Source organism: Wyeomyia smithii, chromosome 1 (genome assembly GCF_029784165.1).
Source record: "Wyeomyia smithii strain HCP4-BCI-WySm-NY-G18 chromosome 1, ASM2978416v1, whole genome shotgun sequence".
Lineage (NCBI taxonomy): Eukaryota > Metazoa > Arthropoda > Insecta > Diptera > Culicidae > Wyeomyia > Wyeomyia smithii.
In genome coordinates this window covers 19,341,994-19,361,241 of record NC_073694.1, presented here as the reverse complement: position 1 = coordinate 19,361,241, position 19,248 = coordinate 19,341,994, and the positions used below count along the sequence as shown (strand labels likewise).

General features: G+C 40.7%; 1 protein-coding gene across 3 annotated transcripts in view; it reads right to left on the bottom strand.

Moving 5' to 3' along the window:
- LOC129718977 (lysophosphatidylcholine acyltransferase) overlaps positions 1 to 19,248 on the bottom strand; it is a 49,739-nt gene that overhangs the window by 21,217 nt on the left and 9,274 nt on the right. For all 3 annotated transcript variants that reach the window (XM_055670266.1, XM_055670267.1, XM_055670264.1), the window contains exon 2: positions 12,426 to 12,571. In XM_055670266.1, coding sequence (XP_055526241.1) covers positions 12,426 to 12,571 — 146 coding nt within the window. The remainder of the gene's footprint in view (positions 1 to 12,425; positions 12,572 to 19,248) is intronic.

The window sequence follows — 19,248 nt, the reverse complement described above, 5'->3', positions numbered from 1 at the left end:
CGGGAACAAACGGGTCACATTACACACACACTAGGATTTTATTCGGTTTTTCTGTAAGGCTTTATTGTCTAGCGGGGTTTTAAAGTAACAAAAGCGGTCCGATTCTATTAGGAGGATAAACAGTCGATCGTCGTTAAGTGTAATAACAAAAAGAAAGTATTATAAAAAGTTGATAACAAAGCTACATATTATCCAAAGCTCTACTGTGCAAATTAGTGGAAAGTGCTTCTTCTATTCAGTCGATCATTACAACAAGCAGAAACCATTGAAAACGTCGCCATTATCGCTGTTAGTCAGTAGCAGTAGAGCAGCAACACAAACAGGAAATCGTGAAATTCAAAGAAAAGTGCAAGTGGTAGCAAAAGGTAGAAATCCCAGCATAATAAAAGGAATCCATTATATAGTTCGCTCTTTCATCTCTCCCGGGTTGATTCATGACAGCTCGAGTATGCTATGGCAGTTTCTCGTGGATAGGTAGCAACATTGTTACAATCAGTTATTACAATGTGAGATAGCGACGTAAATTAAAATGGTTTTTTTGAATATACAATTTTATGAACATAATTTTTTTTTAATATTAATCTACACTATTAACGTTTTTAGTAAACAACATTTGAAAAAATTGATTTTTTTCTATTTGAATACAAACTTTTTTTTTAATTTTATCTATTCTAGATAAAAAAATATCTATTCTAGATAAAAAAGTTTTGTAAATTACCTGTATACATGCTTTTGTTTCATTCCTTCCTAGAAAATGCAAGCTAATCAGGGAGCTTCATTTGTAATAAATAATTTATTTTAGTTCGAAACGATGGATTTTTTTGAATAATAAATTTTTCTACTGTGGAAGAGCAATTATTTTTATTCACAGCTTCAGCCTATACAAGCCAAAGCAAATATATAGTGATAAACCGTGACATAGAAACAAACAATAATAACAACAAAAATTACAGAAAAATGAAGAAACTAAATATAGCCTTCAAGAATTCTGATAAATTCATCACAAGAAAGTGAAAAAGTTTTCAAAACATGACAGGAAAAAAATGAACAAATAAAACAGCGAAATAGAAATATAACATGAAAAGACAAAATTTGAAACAAAATTCAGAATGATTTTTAATTTTTATCAAATGATCGAAGAATGAAAAAAGGAACAAAAAAATAACTTAATTTTTGATATTGAATGTTAAACCAACTTTATGAAAAGTAATATTTGGAACGAAATTATGGTAGAAATTACGAATCATGGAATTTCGAAATTTAATTTTTTTTTGGATTTACATATATTAGAATTATGCAATTTTGAGCTTTTAGGTTTCAGGAACCTTAGGATAGTCATTGCAAAAATAAGTCACTCATTATGGTGAAACGGTGTTGAAGACACTAACGGCTGACTTCGAGCTACCACTTCGAATTTTCAAAAGCACAAGACGCCAAAAAAAAAGTTAACGCATTTCCTGTGAAAACGCTATTTTACGTTTACTTCACCGCAGCAAACATAAAATAGCGTTTTCAGAGGTGACGCATTAACTATTACCGAGACTTGTGCCTTTGAGTAATCTATGTAATCTATCAATAAATAAGAGCCATCAAAATAACATCAAGGAGCAAAACATTATTAGGAAACTATTAATAAGTAATCAGGGAATTTAGAATTCAATAAACTTTGTCAAATTTGATTATATTCCCAAATTTTACAAACATAAATCTATAATTTAAGATTCTTAAAACAAATTCTTGAAAAACATGCAGGTGTCAAAAGCTATAACTACTATAGAGTCATTGATCATTCGTAAAAAAACATAAAACTTGTAATCTATCGAACATTATGCTTTAAGCATTTAGGCGAATGATCGAAAACTCAACAAAAAACTAATTTATTGCATGAAGGTAACTGCCATGAAACAAGATGTTAGCCCACTTCGGTACTTCGATGATCATTCCGTCAATTGGTGCCTTATAGTGCTTGGACTATACGGGAATCTGTCACGCTGACCGCTCTCCAGATGGCCTCGTTTGCGTACATTCTATCTACCAAATTTGCCGGGGTGGCATCCGGTCCGCACACCGCTATCGCTCCTCGCTTGTGCGAAGCAAGGGCATATGAAAAGCACGTGCTCTGCAGATTCCTCCGCATCTGAGCACTCGGGGCACCATGGCGAGCCTGCATGGCCAAATCTACGCAAAACCAGCCTAAGGCAACCATGGCCTAACAGAATCTGTATCATGGAAGTTGACTTTCCCATGTCGCCTCACGACTCATCCGGCTGTCGTCGGTATGAGGCTGTGTCCATCTACCCTTGGTAGAGTTGGATCAATCCCTCTGCCACCTGACCATCGAGGATGATCGTTCGGTATTCCGTATACCCCTTATGTCACATGACCACAGTTTACCTCTGTAGCAGGTAGTACCTAACACCTTAGACAAAACTAGTGCTCCATACCTAAGTATGGATGTAGTTACGCTCGCAAGCAATTTGATAATGTCACGATGCCTTTTACAGGCGTAGTCAACGTGTCTCCCAAAGGTGAGCTTGTCGTCGACCATCACTTATAAGAGTTTCAAAGACCGCTTTGAAGCTAAAGTGCATCCGCCGGCAGTACAGCTTTCAACTCGACCTCTTCTATGGCCTCGTCATAGGCTTCTAAAGTTATGTCGTCCGCCAAGCCAACAATCACCACGTCAACACACCGTCATACGTAGCATTCCACAGTACAGTACTGTTCGCTTACTGGATGCTGTTCAACTGGGCTGCTTTTTAACTGGGCGTTCGCTAACTGGGCTATAGCCCAGTTAAAAAGCAGATGAACGCCAAAAATCAGCGTTTTTCATATTGCTGTCAAAACGAGATAGGGGCACATGAATAGTAAATTGAGATTGATTTTTTCAGTTCAATGGATTTTGGTTGTTATCACATATGCGATCCACTAGATATCCACCTACTGGTTTCCAGGTCGAATGAATATATATAAAGAAAAGAACTGTTTCCAGGCAACGTTTAATGCGAATAAAGCACACGCGAGGCCAACCATTTATTTTTTCTCATTTTCTGTTCATCAATCAGAATTTTTAGTGTATTTGTTTAAAACATTTTCAAATTTTCGCTGATATAGTTTTGCCTAGCGCAATTACATCCGAATCCCCCTCGATATTTCACGACATTTGAAATGTCAGCCCAGTTAGCGAGCGAAATTCGTTAACTGGGCTAGGCCCTCAGCCCAATTAGCGAACGAGCAGTGTACCGGGACTAGGACACATTTCTGACCCTCGTCTGTGTTGTAAACGAGTGTACGATTCTGGAAGTAGTTTTCCAAGATCTTATACAGCGAAGCCCGCGCCGGTACGTTGAGACTCTGTAGCGCGAGAACTATAGAGTTCCAACTGGCGCTAGTAAACGCGTTTTTCAGGTTGAGCGTGACGATTGTAATAGCGGATGCCCCTCCTTTTACGTTGGAGTGCTCTCGGCTCGGCTCGGCTGTCTTTGTGACGGAGAGAGTTGCATCCACCCTTGCGGAAATCAAACTGGTCGCTTGATAGACCGTTTTCACCCTCACCAGTCTATTGGGGATAATCCTCTCAAGCACCTTGTCCGCTGTGTCTAGCAGACAGATTGGTCTATATACCGATGAGTCACCTAGTGGTTTCCGGACTTCGGCAGCAGGACCAATCCACTTATCCGGGAGGAGGCGATAATCTAAGCATTTCTGCATGACCTCCCTGAACAACCCGGGGGCTATCTTCATGACCATTTTAATGGCTAGGTTCGGGTTTCCGTCAAGTCCCGGTTTCTTGTTCACCTTCAACGAATTTGCGATATCCAAGAGTTCCTCATTCTTAACCCTTACCGCCTCCTCAACCTCTGCACTTGCGACCTCTATCACTCACAGTTTGCGGTGGTTCGACAACCGAAAGCCAGGGACTGGATCGTGGCGTGGAAATAGTCTCTCAATGATCCGGGCAACATCGCTGGGGCTGGCTGGTGCCGATCCTTCTCTAGTCTTAGCCATTACGTAGGTGTAGGCATCACCCAACGGATTCGTGTTGGTATTAGCGCATAATCTGTTACAGCAGGCTCGTTTGCTTACTTTAACTGTGCTCTTGAGCGTAGCTTTCGCAGACGCGAAGTACGACGCTCCTCTCTTTGCATGTCGGTACGCGCCCTCTGCGATGGTCTGTTATCGCATCAGTCCAGCAATATACCGGCCGCATTTTGTTTCTAGGTTGCCTTATCCTAGGTATCGTGGCGTCGCACGCCCGCGATAGTATAGCAATAAGTTGACCAGCTCGGGACTCCCCACCCTCATGTTCTCTTCTAAGTGCTTCCCCTAATATATTGGCATCAAAGTGCGATGTCTTCCAGCCTCGGATGGTTGGAGTATTGGCTCTACCTATCGCTAGCCGTCTCGCGTTCTGATTTATAGCGCGCCGACTTGTGGTCGCTATTATTGTGAGTTCGTGATCAGCCAGGGGTGCAGAACGTCACATCAACAATCGACTCCCCACCGTTTCTGCTGTAGGTGCACTTATTGCCGATGTTAGCCAGATCCAAGTTGAACTTCGCCAAAGCTTCCAACAAAATCCGGTCCCTCGAATTCGTACGGCGACTTCCGCTCTTGACAGCCCAAGCGTTAAAGTCATCTGCGACAACCAACGGCATTCGGCCCGCCAATTCTTTTGTCACTTGGTAGACCTTGGTAGGAAGGCAAAACCTGCCTGTCGTCCCTATGATTACCTTACCAGACTTGTCCGATACCCAGTTACCGTTTCCGGGTGGGATTGCGGTACGGGTCCGATACGATGGCAATGTCAGACTGCGACTCGTATGCTTCTTGGTATAGCATAGCAGAGGTTCCCCCGAGTTTAATTGAATCACCTTCACACCTGAGGTTTAAAAATCGGTTTGCTTGCCGGCCACTTGGGCCCCGTGGTGTGTTTATGGTTCCGTTTGCCAGTACATGCAAAACACTTGAGGTGCTCTTTGCACGACTAGGATCTATACCCGCTCTCAAAACACCTGAACAGATTGCTGGATGATACCCAGGGGTCATACCGACCAGCCGACCTTTAGTCAAGCCGTCTTCAAGGCTCTGTTCTTTCCCTCTAGTGGGATCTTCATGGTGGCTACCTGGGTCCCTGCTGTACCCTTACGGAGAAGGATGGCCCCGGTGGTAATGCGCGAGGTAGAATGAGCGCGTCTTCTCTACTCTTCGCCTTACCCTAGAGCGGTTGATTGAAGCGTTTTTTACGCTTGTCCTGTTTTGCCGTTTTATGTTTACTACGGTAGTCCATAGACCGTTATTCGTAGCTTCACACATCTCTTCCGTGGGCCGAGTTGGTCCAGTTGACGAGCCAGCCTCAAGGCTTAGCTTCATCAACCGTCATGTCTCACCTCTAGTCGAGCTTTTATGAACTTTTTGTTTTTTTTTTTTTTTTTGTATAAATTGATGCAGAACGCAATAGTACACCATGAGATCAAAGATAAGCCGATATCTGATAACTTATACCAGAATTATGGCCAAAAAAAATCAGTTTTCTTCTTCTACGGTTTTTCTCGATACGAAGGGCAACCGGTAGTCTTTTGAAAGTTGAAGCTGGTCCATCGTGTAGTTATTATCGGCCAAAAAACGATCCCAAAGATACCAGGGTGTTTTCCTTTAAATTGGCCCCAGTCGATCTAGATTATGTAAAATTTCTTCTGTTACCAAATACATGTACACTAGGCGCTACTGAATTCTTTAACAAACAGATCATCATCCTATAGTACTCAATCACTTGGAGCTATAATGCATCCTTCATGTTCAGACTGGACATGTAACACTTTTGCTCTCAACGTTTTCTGGTTGTCGTTATTTTTTCCATAGAACCAAAGTGGTACATGTTTTTCCATTTAGGGGTAAACAGGGTAAGACCGCCCTGCGGGGTAAGACCGCCCACCGTAGTTTTACTACCAAGTTATAAAATAAATGAAAAAATTCTTTAACGTGTCTATTACAGTATAATTACATAACATTTTGCACGTTTTTCTGTTTTGATAGTGCACGAACGGTCGCAGGAATAATCGAAAACAACCTTTCAGCTGGCAACCAGTCAATGCGCTATTGTTTTGCGGCAACGGGACTTAAGGTTTTTCAGTCTAAAAATCTGTTGTTTTGTTCGTGAATATACGTTTAATCGCTTGCCTGAATCTGTCTTCTTTCGGAAATATCGAAGGCCGTGAGTAATCTTGTAATTTCGACTACTTTTTCGGTCAAATATGAAAATGTTCCACTGAGGGTAAAGTCGCCCACTATGCAAGGGGTAAAACCGCCACGAATCCAACTGCTTGTTGTTTTACTTCAAGACCCAAATGCCTCGACACTACAAAGGGAATATTTACAGGATCAGTAAAGCAACTTCAAGCCACATAAGACATCGATGTTAATCGACCATTTTCGATTTGGTTTAAGCTTTTCTAGTAATATATTTTAACAAGACTTATTTTTGAAAAAAGTAAACCTGTGTGAAAATGGTGTTAATGAACCAAAATAATTTTAGAGCCAGGACGGTGTGTTTGATAGGTATGACGTCTCCGGCAGAATTGAAAATAGTAGTTTTTTACTTTCGAAAAAAGTACACACTCTAAAAAAATTTAAAGAAAAAATATAGAAATAGAATTAAAAATATTTTTTTTTTCAAGTATTTTTGAAAAAAACATGTTTTTGCCTGTAAAATCTACAAAAGGTAAGCAAAAATTTTATGGTTGTTGGATCATGGAGTAATAGAAATATGAATAGCTCAATTTTTGTGAAGAATTTTTTTTTGACGGTTTATTTGGTGTATAGAGTTGTTGGTAATTTTGTTCTTCAAAAAAAAAAAAACATAGAAAATTGAAAATATAAATAAAAGAAATAATAGTCATTAGTATTTTTCTATACATAATAAGTCTTCAAAAGAATCATACAGATAGGTTTAATGAGTTTTAATTTTTAGCTTAAAGATAGGTATATTATGAATTCAATATCTTGAAAAACCCCAATTCTGAAAAATATATTTATTTTGAAAACCAAAAAAGTTACCTAAACATTGATTTAAACTTGAATAATCAGAAAACAAAATAAGTTAAAACTTAGAAAAAAAATTTTTTTTCAGATTTTTCACAGTGTATATTTTATTTAAAAAGAAAAAAAATACCATCTACAACTTTGTCAGAGACACTATACCGATAGAATCAACCGTTTCGGCCCTAAAAATATTGTTTATCCTCGAAAAATGGTGGGCGATCTTACCCCGCTGGTGGGCGGGCTTACCCCGCATGAAAAAGATCTGCACAATGAATTTTTAAAATTTAAAAAAAAGCTGGAAAATAAACAAAACTATTTCAGTTCTTATTTTTTAAATGCGGGTATTGAATAGAAGAACCTCTTAGCGAAGAAAAAATGAAATTGCAGCCGCAACTTTTTTTTCTATAAACAGAATTGCTTAAGGGGGCGGTCTTACCCCGCTTACCCCTAAGTTTGTGTAAGTTTCTCAACCAGAACTCGTATTGCATTCATGTACCGTCTTTCGATAACTTTCCAGCAATGATTTAGTGCAGTTAGTTATGTTGGAAAAAATTGTTGAAAATAATTCAGGGGCCATCCACACTCTACGTGGACAGATTTTTAACAGTTTTGAAATTATTTTTTTTTAAATAAAATTTGAGCGTTTTTGTGTCGCACTTATTACAAAGCTGTGCATTACCGACTGAATAGTGTATCTGACTGCATAAACGAGTTGTTGTTTGTGATAAACACTTCACTACAGACTACAACTACAGTTTTGACGATGTCTCTTGGGAAGTGGTGCCTAATACCTGTTGACCCTAAATCTTTCAATGTTCAAGCTATGAGCGGCTTTTTTCACTCAAACACAGCTGAGGGTCTATATTTTCACCTCTTTTGATTTGTTTTGACATGTCGTAAACAGTGCTCAAAATGTTGACGAACGAAAAAGACGTGCGCGAAGGAATCTTATACAGCCGTACCGAAAATCCTTTCTGAACGTTTGGCTGTCCAAAGAAAACCAAGAACCAAGACAAAAATATTGGTCGTGAGGATAGTACGATGGACAGAAAGGTGGAGCAGATTTAGGAAAGGAATCCGAACCACTCTTTTTGAACTATGGCTCGAAAAGTAGGAATGTCACCAAAACTCTTTTAGGAATCAAAGAAGCGTTCCGTTTTGGAGTCCTACAATGTCAAGGAAGTCTCCAACCACGACGATAAGCACATTGTGATTTTTTGACAAAATTTTCATGTATCATAATGGACGATGAAACATACGTCGTGGATAGAGCGTCTATTTCCCGGCGGTTATAAGCTTTCCGGAATTCGGGGAATAATTGATTTTCTGGGATCCCGGGAAATAAGTAAAAATGCAAAAAGGAAAAAAGCGGCGATTTATTTATTTGGATTTATTTGTCACATAGGAAAAAATGAAAACTTAATTCAATGATTTGAATTTAAAAAAAAAAATAAAACAATAAAAAGCGGGAGCGATTGCGAATCCACGAACAGGAGCATATGGTGCCAATGATAATTTGCTACCCGAACTTCGTTTGGCGGAAGGACTCAAAAGATTCATCTTCTCGGAAAAAGTTTTCATGCGAAATTTGAAGAAATGCGTAGATAATTTTTCATAATATAGTCAAAGGGTTAAATTTTCTCAAACAAATTTTCTCATTAGTTAAAAGTTTATTCATACTGTTCAAGGTCGGGTTTGCAAATGGTTATGCAATCTTGCTCAACATTGTTTGTCGAAAGAGTCTAAAATTTTAACTTGATTTGCCAATAAATTTCATGGCAGAAAATATTTTCCGGGATTCCGGAATTTGAATAAAAAAAATTCCGAAAATTCCGAATTCCGAATTTCCGGGAAATTCCATCCCGGGACGACCTGGGAAGGACGCTCTAGTTGTGGAAGACTTCAAACAACTTCTAGGATTGGTTCATTACACTACAATTGCCAGAAATGATACCGAAGAGTATGTCCATACTGCCCACAGCTGTGCCAATCGAAAGATATTGGGTTCTGCTGAAGCTAACGCTTTCCGGAAAGAAGCAGGATGTCAAAGATGACAAACATTTTGAAACAGAGCTGCCAGCAGGATCTCCGAAAGAAGGCTATACACGACCTAATGGATGGAGTGAAGCGCAATATTTTATAAAACATATCCCATAGTTATGGACTGAATAGTCATGTACGAGAACAATACTTTGTATTTTATTGCATTTTTTGGGTGTCCGGATTATTGCGGATACATACACCTCGTCTATCATTGTTTCGCTTCACGGAAAACTTACTTTTTTTGTGAAATCAAAAGAAATAAAAATCGGTTTCCGTTAGACTCTACTAGAAATTTGGGAATCAAATATTGAAATTCAGTCCGCGCAAATATATATTTCAACTGGTGGGGGTTTTATTTCTTTTGATTTCTTAAATCACTCTGCTAAGGCGCTCAGTATAGATTTTCCAAATTTTACTTTTTTGTGATCAAATGTTTGACGTAAAATTATCGAAATTCGGGTGTACATTCAAGTGCCAAAAGCATTCAAATAAATACAATACATTCCTGCAACATCATGGAAAATTTACGTTGTAGATTGAGACTCGAATTTCGAAAATGAGTCAAACTAAAATACTGAATCAAAAAGTTTTCGCATGAAAATAGTAACCAACTAGAACATAACAAAAGTCCATTTCAAAATCATTAAAATAAAACCAAAAATTAACCAAAAATTAAATCAATTCCCAGAGTACGATGAGGGACTTGTGAGAAGGAATCGTTTCCGCGAAATAGACAGAATCTGTGAGACTCGCATAAGGAAAACCTTCTTTTTGAATTCACACTCAGGATTTTGCGTTATTTAGAATAGTGGCCTTTAAAATTTCCGGGAATCAGCTGAAGCAATTTTTTTTTTGTTCTCACAACATTTATTTGACACCGCACAATACAAATACAAATTTTTACGGAGCAAATTATATCGAATGCCTTATGGTCTTAAATATTTTATGAGCTAAAGTAAAAATTTTTATCCTCGCTGCCGAATATGAGCTGAAACTGAATTTAATACTTAAACTAACATGGTTTTTGTTACCAGAGATTCGTTTCGCTGTTAAATGGGCACCTTAATGCTCTTCAAATAGCTAGAAACATGTAAGTTTCGCTGAGTGAGGATAGCTGAAGCGAAATTGATTCAGCGAATTCTTCAGAGTGAAAGATTCATTCATTCATAACTAGTCTCATAGACAGGACCGTCATGACAATTTCTTTTTCAGGATTCCTTATCAAGGAGAACCACGATTCTAATGTGAGAAAATTTAGAGAATAAATGCGAAGCTTAAGCGTTCGTTGTCATTGAAAAATCTATGAAAATTATCAAGTATTGATTTCTAAACCAGTTTTTAAAATTTTGAAGTTATAAATTCGATCTTTTATGTGTCCTAGCTTCAAACATGGTTCAAACTTGGAATTACCACTATTTGTTAACCCAACACAAAACGACTCTGTCGAACTTATTTCCATTTATATTAACTCCATGAGGGATTGCTATTTCACAACCACGGGGGTTTTCGACTATATTTTTGGACTAAAGGCAAACCGGAATTATTAGCTTAGCTGGAGGTGAGTATTAAAATAAAACCAGATATCAGTATCTGGCTTAAAAGGAAATAGGGATCAACTTTTTAGAAATTACCGAAATCAGCGTCGTACGCCAAAAGACCAAAACATCAAAACAGAAGAAGGGATCAACGACCTTCAATGCCGGTCGTTGTCGGCTCAGTTCCAAACACCATTCCGATGACGCAAAATAGTAATTTATTTTCCCTTCATCTTCAGATGAGTTGAGTTACGGCACAATATGTATATGTATAACTGTCGGATCGACGTCGTCGTCGTTCGCCGAAACAAAACCGCAAACCCGTTTTTCTCGAATAGACAACGTTTTTTTGCTAGCCTGTCCCATCCAAAGTGGCCGCGCTAGCCAACCAAGCGCGTACGTGTGACCGCATAATCACATCGCGGCTAGTTAGTTAGTGTGTCTGTGTGTCGAAAACCGTAATTTTCAAGTTCAACCTTTGATCGCCAATCTGACCACACCATCGCTAGGTGGTGCGGTATCTTTTGGCATGAGGGAATGGCGCGATGTTTTACTATTTGTGGCGCGCTTCATTCATTCATTGAACAATCTGCTACGCTTTGGTCTGGTATGAGAGCGATATTTTAGACACGTAAATACTCTCGCATACTGCGTAATGGAAAAAAACGCCATTCGCGCGCCGCTGTTTATCTGCGCATTTCTAATTCGTCGTGGAAGACGGTTACTAATTCACTGAGTGCAAAACAAAAATCACTCACTCGATAAGTGATTTTTCTCATTTGCTCAACTGTTCGCTAGTGCGACATTTGGTCTGCATCGGTGAGCCGACAGCCGAGAATCACGCCACCTACCGGCCGAAGGTCGCATTAAAACATGGCTTGAGGGGAATTTTAAGCCTAGCGTAAGCCCTGCAACATCCGGAAACAATTTAAGATTCCAAGTTACGACGACATCCAACAGAAGCTCGGAAGAAAGTGAAGCATAATTTTACCCAGTGGCATTGTAAACAATGTCATTTCAGATGATGAGTCAGGCGAACGTGCCGTTGTGACAACAAAGGGCGGCGAAAATAGATGCAGGACTGTGAAGGCAAGCTGCAGCGTACCACCTCGCGAATGCATTTGCATTTGAAAAGCGAGAGCAAAAAAAGAGGCGCTACTTGGAGATGGGGTTGTCCCCCCGGATCGATTTTTCTGGATAAATTATTTTCATGATATATTTAACAGAAAGAATTGCAATTTACGAAAACCTTTTCTATATTATTTCAAGAGTCTTTCGGGCGATTTTCTGATGGCTTTTGAAATGCATCTCTGATTGCATTTTGATCCGTTTTCCGTTATTTTTAGAGGCCTTCCAAAAAAATTTCTAATTACATTTTCAAGAAGCCGTCGCCTCGTGTAGATAGAAAACGACAATAACGTTACACTCACTTTACTCATTGCAGAATGCAATCTATGACGAACCGGTCAACGCGGGATTCCCTCACTAATCGCTGCACAGGAGCAATGTTCAATTGTCCGTTTGTTGGTAAACAAAGAGCTTCGTTGAAGCACGTTAGCTCGATAAGCCAAATGATTTCCTGTATTTGTTTATAATCCAGTTGCTTAATTCACTATTTGATAACATAATTCTGTACCATTTACTCTTTAGCATATATTCGAGCTGTCATAACTAGAGCTACTCTCTCGGATTCCGGTCGTGCGATACTCGGTCGTGGGTTAGCAATGTAAACTAAATAATCAAACCAATCAAAACCAGCATAAAAACTAACTAGAATGTTTTCACCGTCGAACGTTTCACACTTACCGCCTCCAGCCGGACAGGGGCTTCGTACGCAGTTCCTCCCGCGACACCCCGTACAAGCCGATGTTCGCCAGGGTCCACGCTATCACCAAACAAACGAAGATCAGTATTACTCGAAATGGCAGCAGGAATACTGTGAGGAAGGCGGTCTGCGGAGGAAACAAACAAAAAAAAACAAACGGTGAAATTATGTTATGCAAGCATTGTACTAAGCATACCATCGGAACGACGAACGACGTGTTATTGACCACCACTGAAAGAGACAACAACAAAAAATTGCTGACAAATTTCGCAATGCAATTGCAACAATATTCGGCGTGAACAATCGTTAAGCGTTGCGTTCAGTATAGTGAGGTGTCAACACAATACATCAACCGCGCGCACACAATTGGACGCTGTCAACCGGTTTTATTACCAATTCATTTTGGAGGTGGTTAAATGAAATGAGTGGGAAATGGTTGAGGCCCGCATTCGGTGGCCGAAAACGGAAGAGAAACAATCGATAAAGTATTCTAAATTTAACGGACTCAATCAAACGGAACGGGAATGTATTGATCTTGTCAAAATAGAATCTTCTTTATGCCTTTCCGGGGGCTTCATTGAGTTTTTAACGAGTTCTCCTGCCTTTTCTTGTAAGGTTTGACAGTATTTTCCTTCACTTGTTTTTGTTGTATTTTCATTAAAGCTATTTATAATTTGCTTACTTTATTTCTCTACTTGATTTGCAATCCTCAAAATTTGATTTCTGATTCGCCATCTGAATAAATCTTCACACACCGAACTAAAATTGACAGAATGAAATGATATTGAAAGACATCTGTTTCAGAAGAAACTGTTTAAAATCCATCATCGTTTCAACCTATTTTGGTTCTGTTGTTGTTTGTTGGCACGAAAAACCGATTTCAATTATTTCTTATTGAAACCCAACCCCGTCAGATTTACAACGTGTGACTGACATATAAATGATTTTACTCTCTCGGCTTCCTTCTGGCATAGTTTTTTGTTTTTTTCTCGTAAAACAAATGAAACGAAACTTTTCTTGAAAGGGTAAAACTCGTTATTGAAAATTCCAAACCCACAACCAGAAGCGATACCTTTCAAAAACCGCTGAAGGGTTTCCCCTCATTTCTTGCATCTTGTCGAACAAATTCAACTTAGTGCTTTTAATTGGCCAAAACTATTATCTTACAAACTAGCTCCGATTGCATGGCTGAGTTGGAAAACTGCAATAGTAGGGGGCACCCACAGCCTCATGATTGCAATGGAAACGGGGTCGGTTTTCAAGCACCCAACCAAGGCATCTGCTAAACTACTTCGGGTACACGTGCACTAAACTTGCCCTTTGCCATCCACGGCTTGACATGACTCTGAGATTCTGAGTGGATTTTCTTTTTGTTTTTCGTCTTCTCTCATCCCCAGAGAAGAGAGCTCTCATCATCGCGTACACTTCGCAACAAAAGTCGGCTCTTTCTTTCATTACCAACCGGAGCTGAATTTTTGGAATGGTCTTGTAAAATACATCTACATTAGAGTACGGGTTTTGGGTACACATTTATACGCAATCCACGGGGAAAGGGTAAAACAGCCCCGGTAGAGGAAAGTATAGTATACAAACAGCAACAAGTATACACCCTGCTCTAGCTACTGCTACTAGTAGTCAAAAGCCAGGAAATGAGCGCCACTAGAATATTCAAATTGTATCCACGGCACGACACGGCACAACACAGCACATTTTTATTAGCCCGTCTGTATTAGAGACGTCTGTTGATAATAAACAAAGAGACTGGTTGTGTTATGAAAAAGGCAAAAAACAAAGAAAAAAATACTGCACAAAACTCGTTCCGCTCGCGTGCTGCTGCTGCCATCCCGCCTTCAGTTGGCGTGGCGCGCAAAAGACCGATCACTGAACAGCCGGCAAGTAAACAATGTTAATGCACTAGTAATGGTATCTTGTTTGTGGTTTAACGAGTGCAGGAAGCTGGGCGTTAATCGATTGGTGCTTATTAAATGCACTAAGTTTGGTTCGTGTTTTGATTGTTATTCCGATTTAATTTCCTAGGTTCAATTTTCCGGTTTTTATCGGGTGTTTTTGTTAAACTAAATGATAAAACTATGTTACCTCAAATATTTCTCATGTATTTAGTTTCGATGTACTTTGATCACTTCGCAATTCAGTCGCTCAGCACCAAACGAATGCAGCTTCGATTGTCTTCGTAGGTATTAACCGGCTTGAAGATATCATCGGCAACCTCCGCATCCAACTTAATTCCTGACAATGCCACGAGCTCGGCATTTGCTGACGCAACACAATTCTGAAACCTAAATTGCAAGTAGATATCAAGTACCTTAGTATCCTCTTTGCTTCCTCTCAGTTCAGCTGTTGGGAAGCTTGATTTTTGAGCCGGAATGGTTATACGGACGTAGCAGGTGTTCTTGATGACTTTGCCAAATCGTCCCGCGAATTTTACAATGTTCTGTTTTGGTGGAGCTAAAAATTATTGCCATCCCTTTCGATCTTGATACCTAGGAAATGCTTTGTATCACCCAGTGCAGTTATGGCGGAGGCTTGTTGCAGTGCTGGTATATTGCGTTGTATTTCTCCTCAGCCTGATACACCAGCGTCGACGTATGCCGTATACGAAGCCAAAGGTGTTGGCCTTTTTTCGGGTGTAGTAGCATAAATGCGCCGACAAAATCTGGAAATCTGCATCGACGCTATGATTATAAGCACGAGCGGTTTACTTAGGTCCATACAAACTTTTCTGCAGAATGCAGACTTCCTACCAGCTCTTCATGAAGATATGCCGTCTTGAAACCATGGGCTTCACCTACATCTTATGCCGATTAGCAATGGTGAACTTCTGCGTGAATCGTTGAGCCGCACGTACGGCGACCCTTATTTGAACACTACGTTACCCTCATTCTCCTCATTCACCTGCGTCACAATGTTACGCCAACGTCCTCGGTTTATAGCAGCTTGTCTCCAGTTTCTTGAGAGTCCCACACTTCCAAAATCTTCCGGCATTCTTACAACATGTCCCGCCCATTGTACCCTTCCAGTTTTCGCGATTTTCTGGATACTGGGTTCACTGTAGAGTTGCGCCAGCTCGTGGTTCATCCTTCGCCTCCATACGCCATCCTCACATACTCCGCCGAAGATAGTCCTAAGCACACGTCGTTCAAAAACGGCCAGTGCTTGCAAGTCCTCCTCGAGCATTGTCCATGTCACGTGCCCGTAGAGGACTATTGGTCTTACAAGCGTCTTGTACATGGTGCACTTGGTACGGGGGCGACCAGACCTTACCAGACCTCAAAGTCTCGTGGAGTCCGTAGTAGGCACGATTTCCAGCTACAATACGTCTCCGGATTTCTTTGCTGCAGTTGTTGTCTGACGTTACCAAAGATCGGAGGTATACAAATTCGTCAACCACCTAGAACTCGTCTCCGTCAATTATTACGCTACTGCCTATGCGAGCCCTATTGCGCTTGGTTCCTCCTGCTAGCAGATACTTAGTCTTTGACGTATTCGCTTTCAATCCAATCTTTTCTGCTTCACGTTGCAGTTTGGTGTACTGTTCAGCAACCGCCTGGAACGTCCTTCCGACAGGGTCCACGTCGTCAGCGAAGCAGATGGATTTATTGAAGATCGTGCCCCGCATGTTAAAGGCCGCACGTTTTATCACACCTTCAAGCGCAATGTTGAATAGGAGGCAAGAAAGACCGTCGCTTTGTCGAAGTCCCTTGCGTGTTTCAAACGGGCTTGATAACGCACCCGAAATCTTCACACAGCACTGTACACCATCCATCGTGGCCTTGATCAGTCTTGTTAGTTTTGCAGGGAAACAATTTTCGTCCATGATTTTGCATAGCTCTACACGGTCTATAGTATCGTAGGCGGTATTGAAATCGATGAATAGGTGGTGCGTAGAGACTGGGTATTCGCGACACTTCTGGAGGATCTGCCGCAGCGTGAAGATTTGGTCCGTAGTCGATCGCCCACTCTTGTTGATAACTTCCAACAAACCTCCCTGCTTGCGGCGAGGGACGGTGAAAGACGATCTGGGAGAGCACTTTGTAGGCTGCGTTGAGAATCGTGATCGCTCGATAGTTCCCACATTCCAACTTGTCTCCCTTCTTGTATATTGGGCATATTACTCCCTCCTTCCATTCCTCCGGTAGCTGTTCTGTATCCCAGATGCTGACTATCAGCTGGTGCTGACAGGAAGCCAATCTATCCGAGCCCAGTTTAATAAGCTCCACTGCGATGCCATCTTTTCCAGCTGATTTGTTGTTCTTGAGCTGCTTGATGGCATCCTTAACTTCACCTATTGTATGGGGTCGGAATATCTCCCTCATCCGCTGTGCTGACGAAGTCGTTCCTCCTGCCGTCTTGGTCATCTGCCTCTGCGCCATTCAGGTGTTCATTGTAGTGCTGCTTCCACCTGTTGATCACCTCACGTTCATCCGTCAAGATTCCTCCATCCTTACCCCGACATATTTCGGCTCGCGGCACAAAGCCGGCGCGAAATGCGTTCAGTTTCTTGTAGAACTTACCTTTTTTCTTGCGAACGATAAGCTGCTCCATTTCCTCACATTATCTAATTCTAGCATTAAGGGGACGAATTAATCGTTGCCACCAAGTCAAGAATGAAGCTTTTGCATTTCAGAAACATAGAATGTACTGAAAGTTTAATGATAAAAATGTAAAAGTTAAAGTGAATTTTTGGCACTTGACAAATGAAAAGACCACGTGGTTAAAGTCGCAAGGAGGGGGGGGGGGGGTGCCAAAAGACCATGAAAGACCACGGGGGGGTACGGGGGGTATAAAAAGTGACCAAAATATGACCACGTGGTTTAGGAACGGCCTCTAAACGGCAAAACTACATTTCCGGAAATGATTCGACCGAAGATCGAGAAAATTACGCTGGCATGTCTACGTAAAACTTCACTTATTTTGAGGAAATTTAAGCAAAACACACGGAGGCTTGTCACCTACAAATATCTGCTAATTGATCAACATTTGCATTTCGCAGCAAATCTGCACATATAGTATCCCTGGTGTTTACATACTGTTTCACCTAGAAATACTCAGAGGAAGAGATTCGCGGTGAAAAAAATCGCCAATTCGGCAACTGGGTTTCATATGTCAGAGGTGCCAGATCTCTTCTCAAAGCGCAATGTTGACTAACATTCGACTTGTATAATCGGTGGTGACGGTGAAAGTCCTTGAGAATAGTGAAGTGCTTCGCAAAAACTGTTAAGGTGATATATTTTATGCTTATGTTCAATTTTATACACCTTCACTTATTTTGTTACCTATACACAACACACACAATATCGCACGCTTAGCCTTGGGGCTAATAGCGGTCTCGATCAACTAGATTAGTTGAGAGAATTCGTTGTCGATATTGTTTTTGGCACATTTTGCATGTGTAGGATAAAGTACAACGATACACCGTGCCCCAGTGCTGAGTCGAGAAAATTTCCAGCTCGAAAAGATCCTCGACTCGATCGGGAATCGAACCCGATATCACAACCGTGTGGGAGAGCTAGCCGACCGACATCGCTAACCACAAAACCACGGGGACCACTTACCTATACACAAGGTTTGTTGTACTCCGGGTAAAAATTACTCATTCATTGGCAATAGAACAAAATATCGTATAGAAATGAACACGTTCTTTTTTGTACCTGATTGCAATACCTCTCACTGTGGTGTTACCTTTCTTGTTCGTTTGGCTCCAATTTTGACGGTTCGTTTGGCTCACCGCATATCTCTCCCTCTGAGTATCTCTAGTTTCACCATACTCATCGCTACACGAAAGCTTTCTGAGAAAAAATCATCCTGATGGTCTACCAGCGCCGCGTACGGTCGGTGTTGACAACAAGAGGTAAACAATGTTCAAAAATTAAAATAATAGTTTTTTTATTATTTTATCATGAAGTATGCCTACAAAAACTACATTTTCGTGAACCACAAATTAAGAGCTTTCGATTGATGTATATATCATCGTTGTCCGATTCATTTGAAGCGAAATCATTTTCAGAGATGGCTTGACTCAGTTTTCTGAAAATTTCTCAGAAATTACTCAACCACAAATTACCACAAATTGGATTTAGAAACAACAAATTAACCACTAAATGTTGGTGCTAAAAGAATTAAAAAAAAAATACTTTGTCGAGCCATCTTGAAATGAGCTCAGAAGATAGTGGTCAGAATCGACGTTTGCGCCACGGTAGATTCGGACGTTGATAATATCCGAAAAGTGCCTTCCATCAATCAAAACGTGATCGATTTGTGATTCGGTCTGTTGTGGTGATCTCCAGGTATACCGATATGGGAGGGTATGCTGAAAGTAGGTACTACGTATAGCCATGTTCTTGGAGGCGGCGAAGTCAATTAGTCGAAAGCTGTTTTCGTTCGTTAGCCGGTGAGCGCTGAACTTCACAATAACCGGTCTAAATTCCTCCTCCTGGCCTACGTGAGCGTTAAGATCTCCTGAGCAGCTATCGTATGCGTATGGAGATCACCACAACAGACCGAATCACAAAAGACGTCCTTATCGTCGTCGTTACTTCCTAGGTGAGGGCTGAGCACGTTAATTATGCTCACATTGAAGAAACGGCCTCTAATCCTCAACTTGCACATTCTGTTGTCGATTGGCCACCAACCAATCACGCGCTTCTGCATTTCACCAATCACAATAAAGGCTGTGCCTAGCTCGTGTGTGTTGCCGCAGCTCTGGTAGATGGTATAACCATCTTTATACGTATGTACCGATACTCCCTTCCAGCATACCTCCTGCAGCGCTACAATGTTGAACTT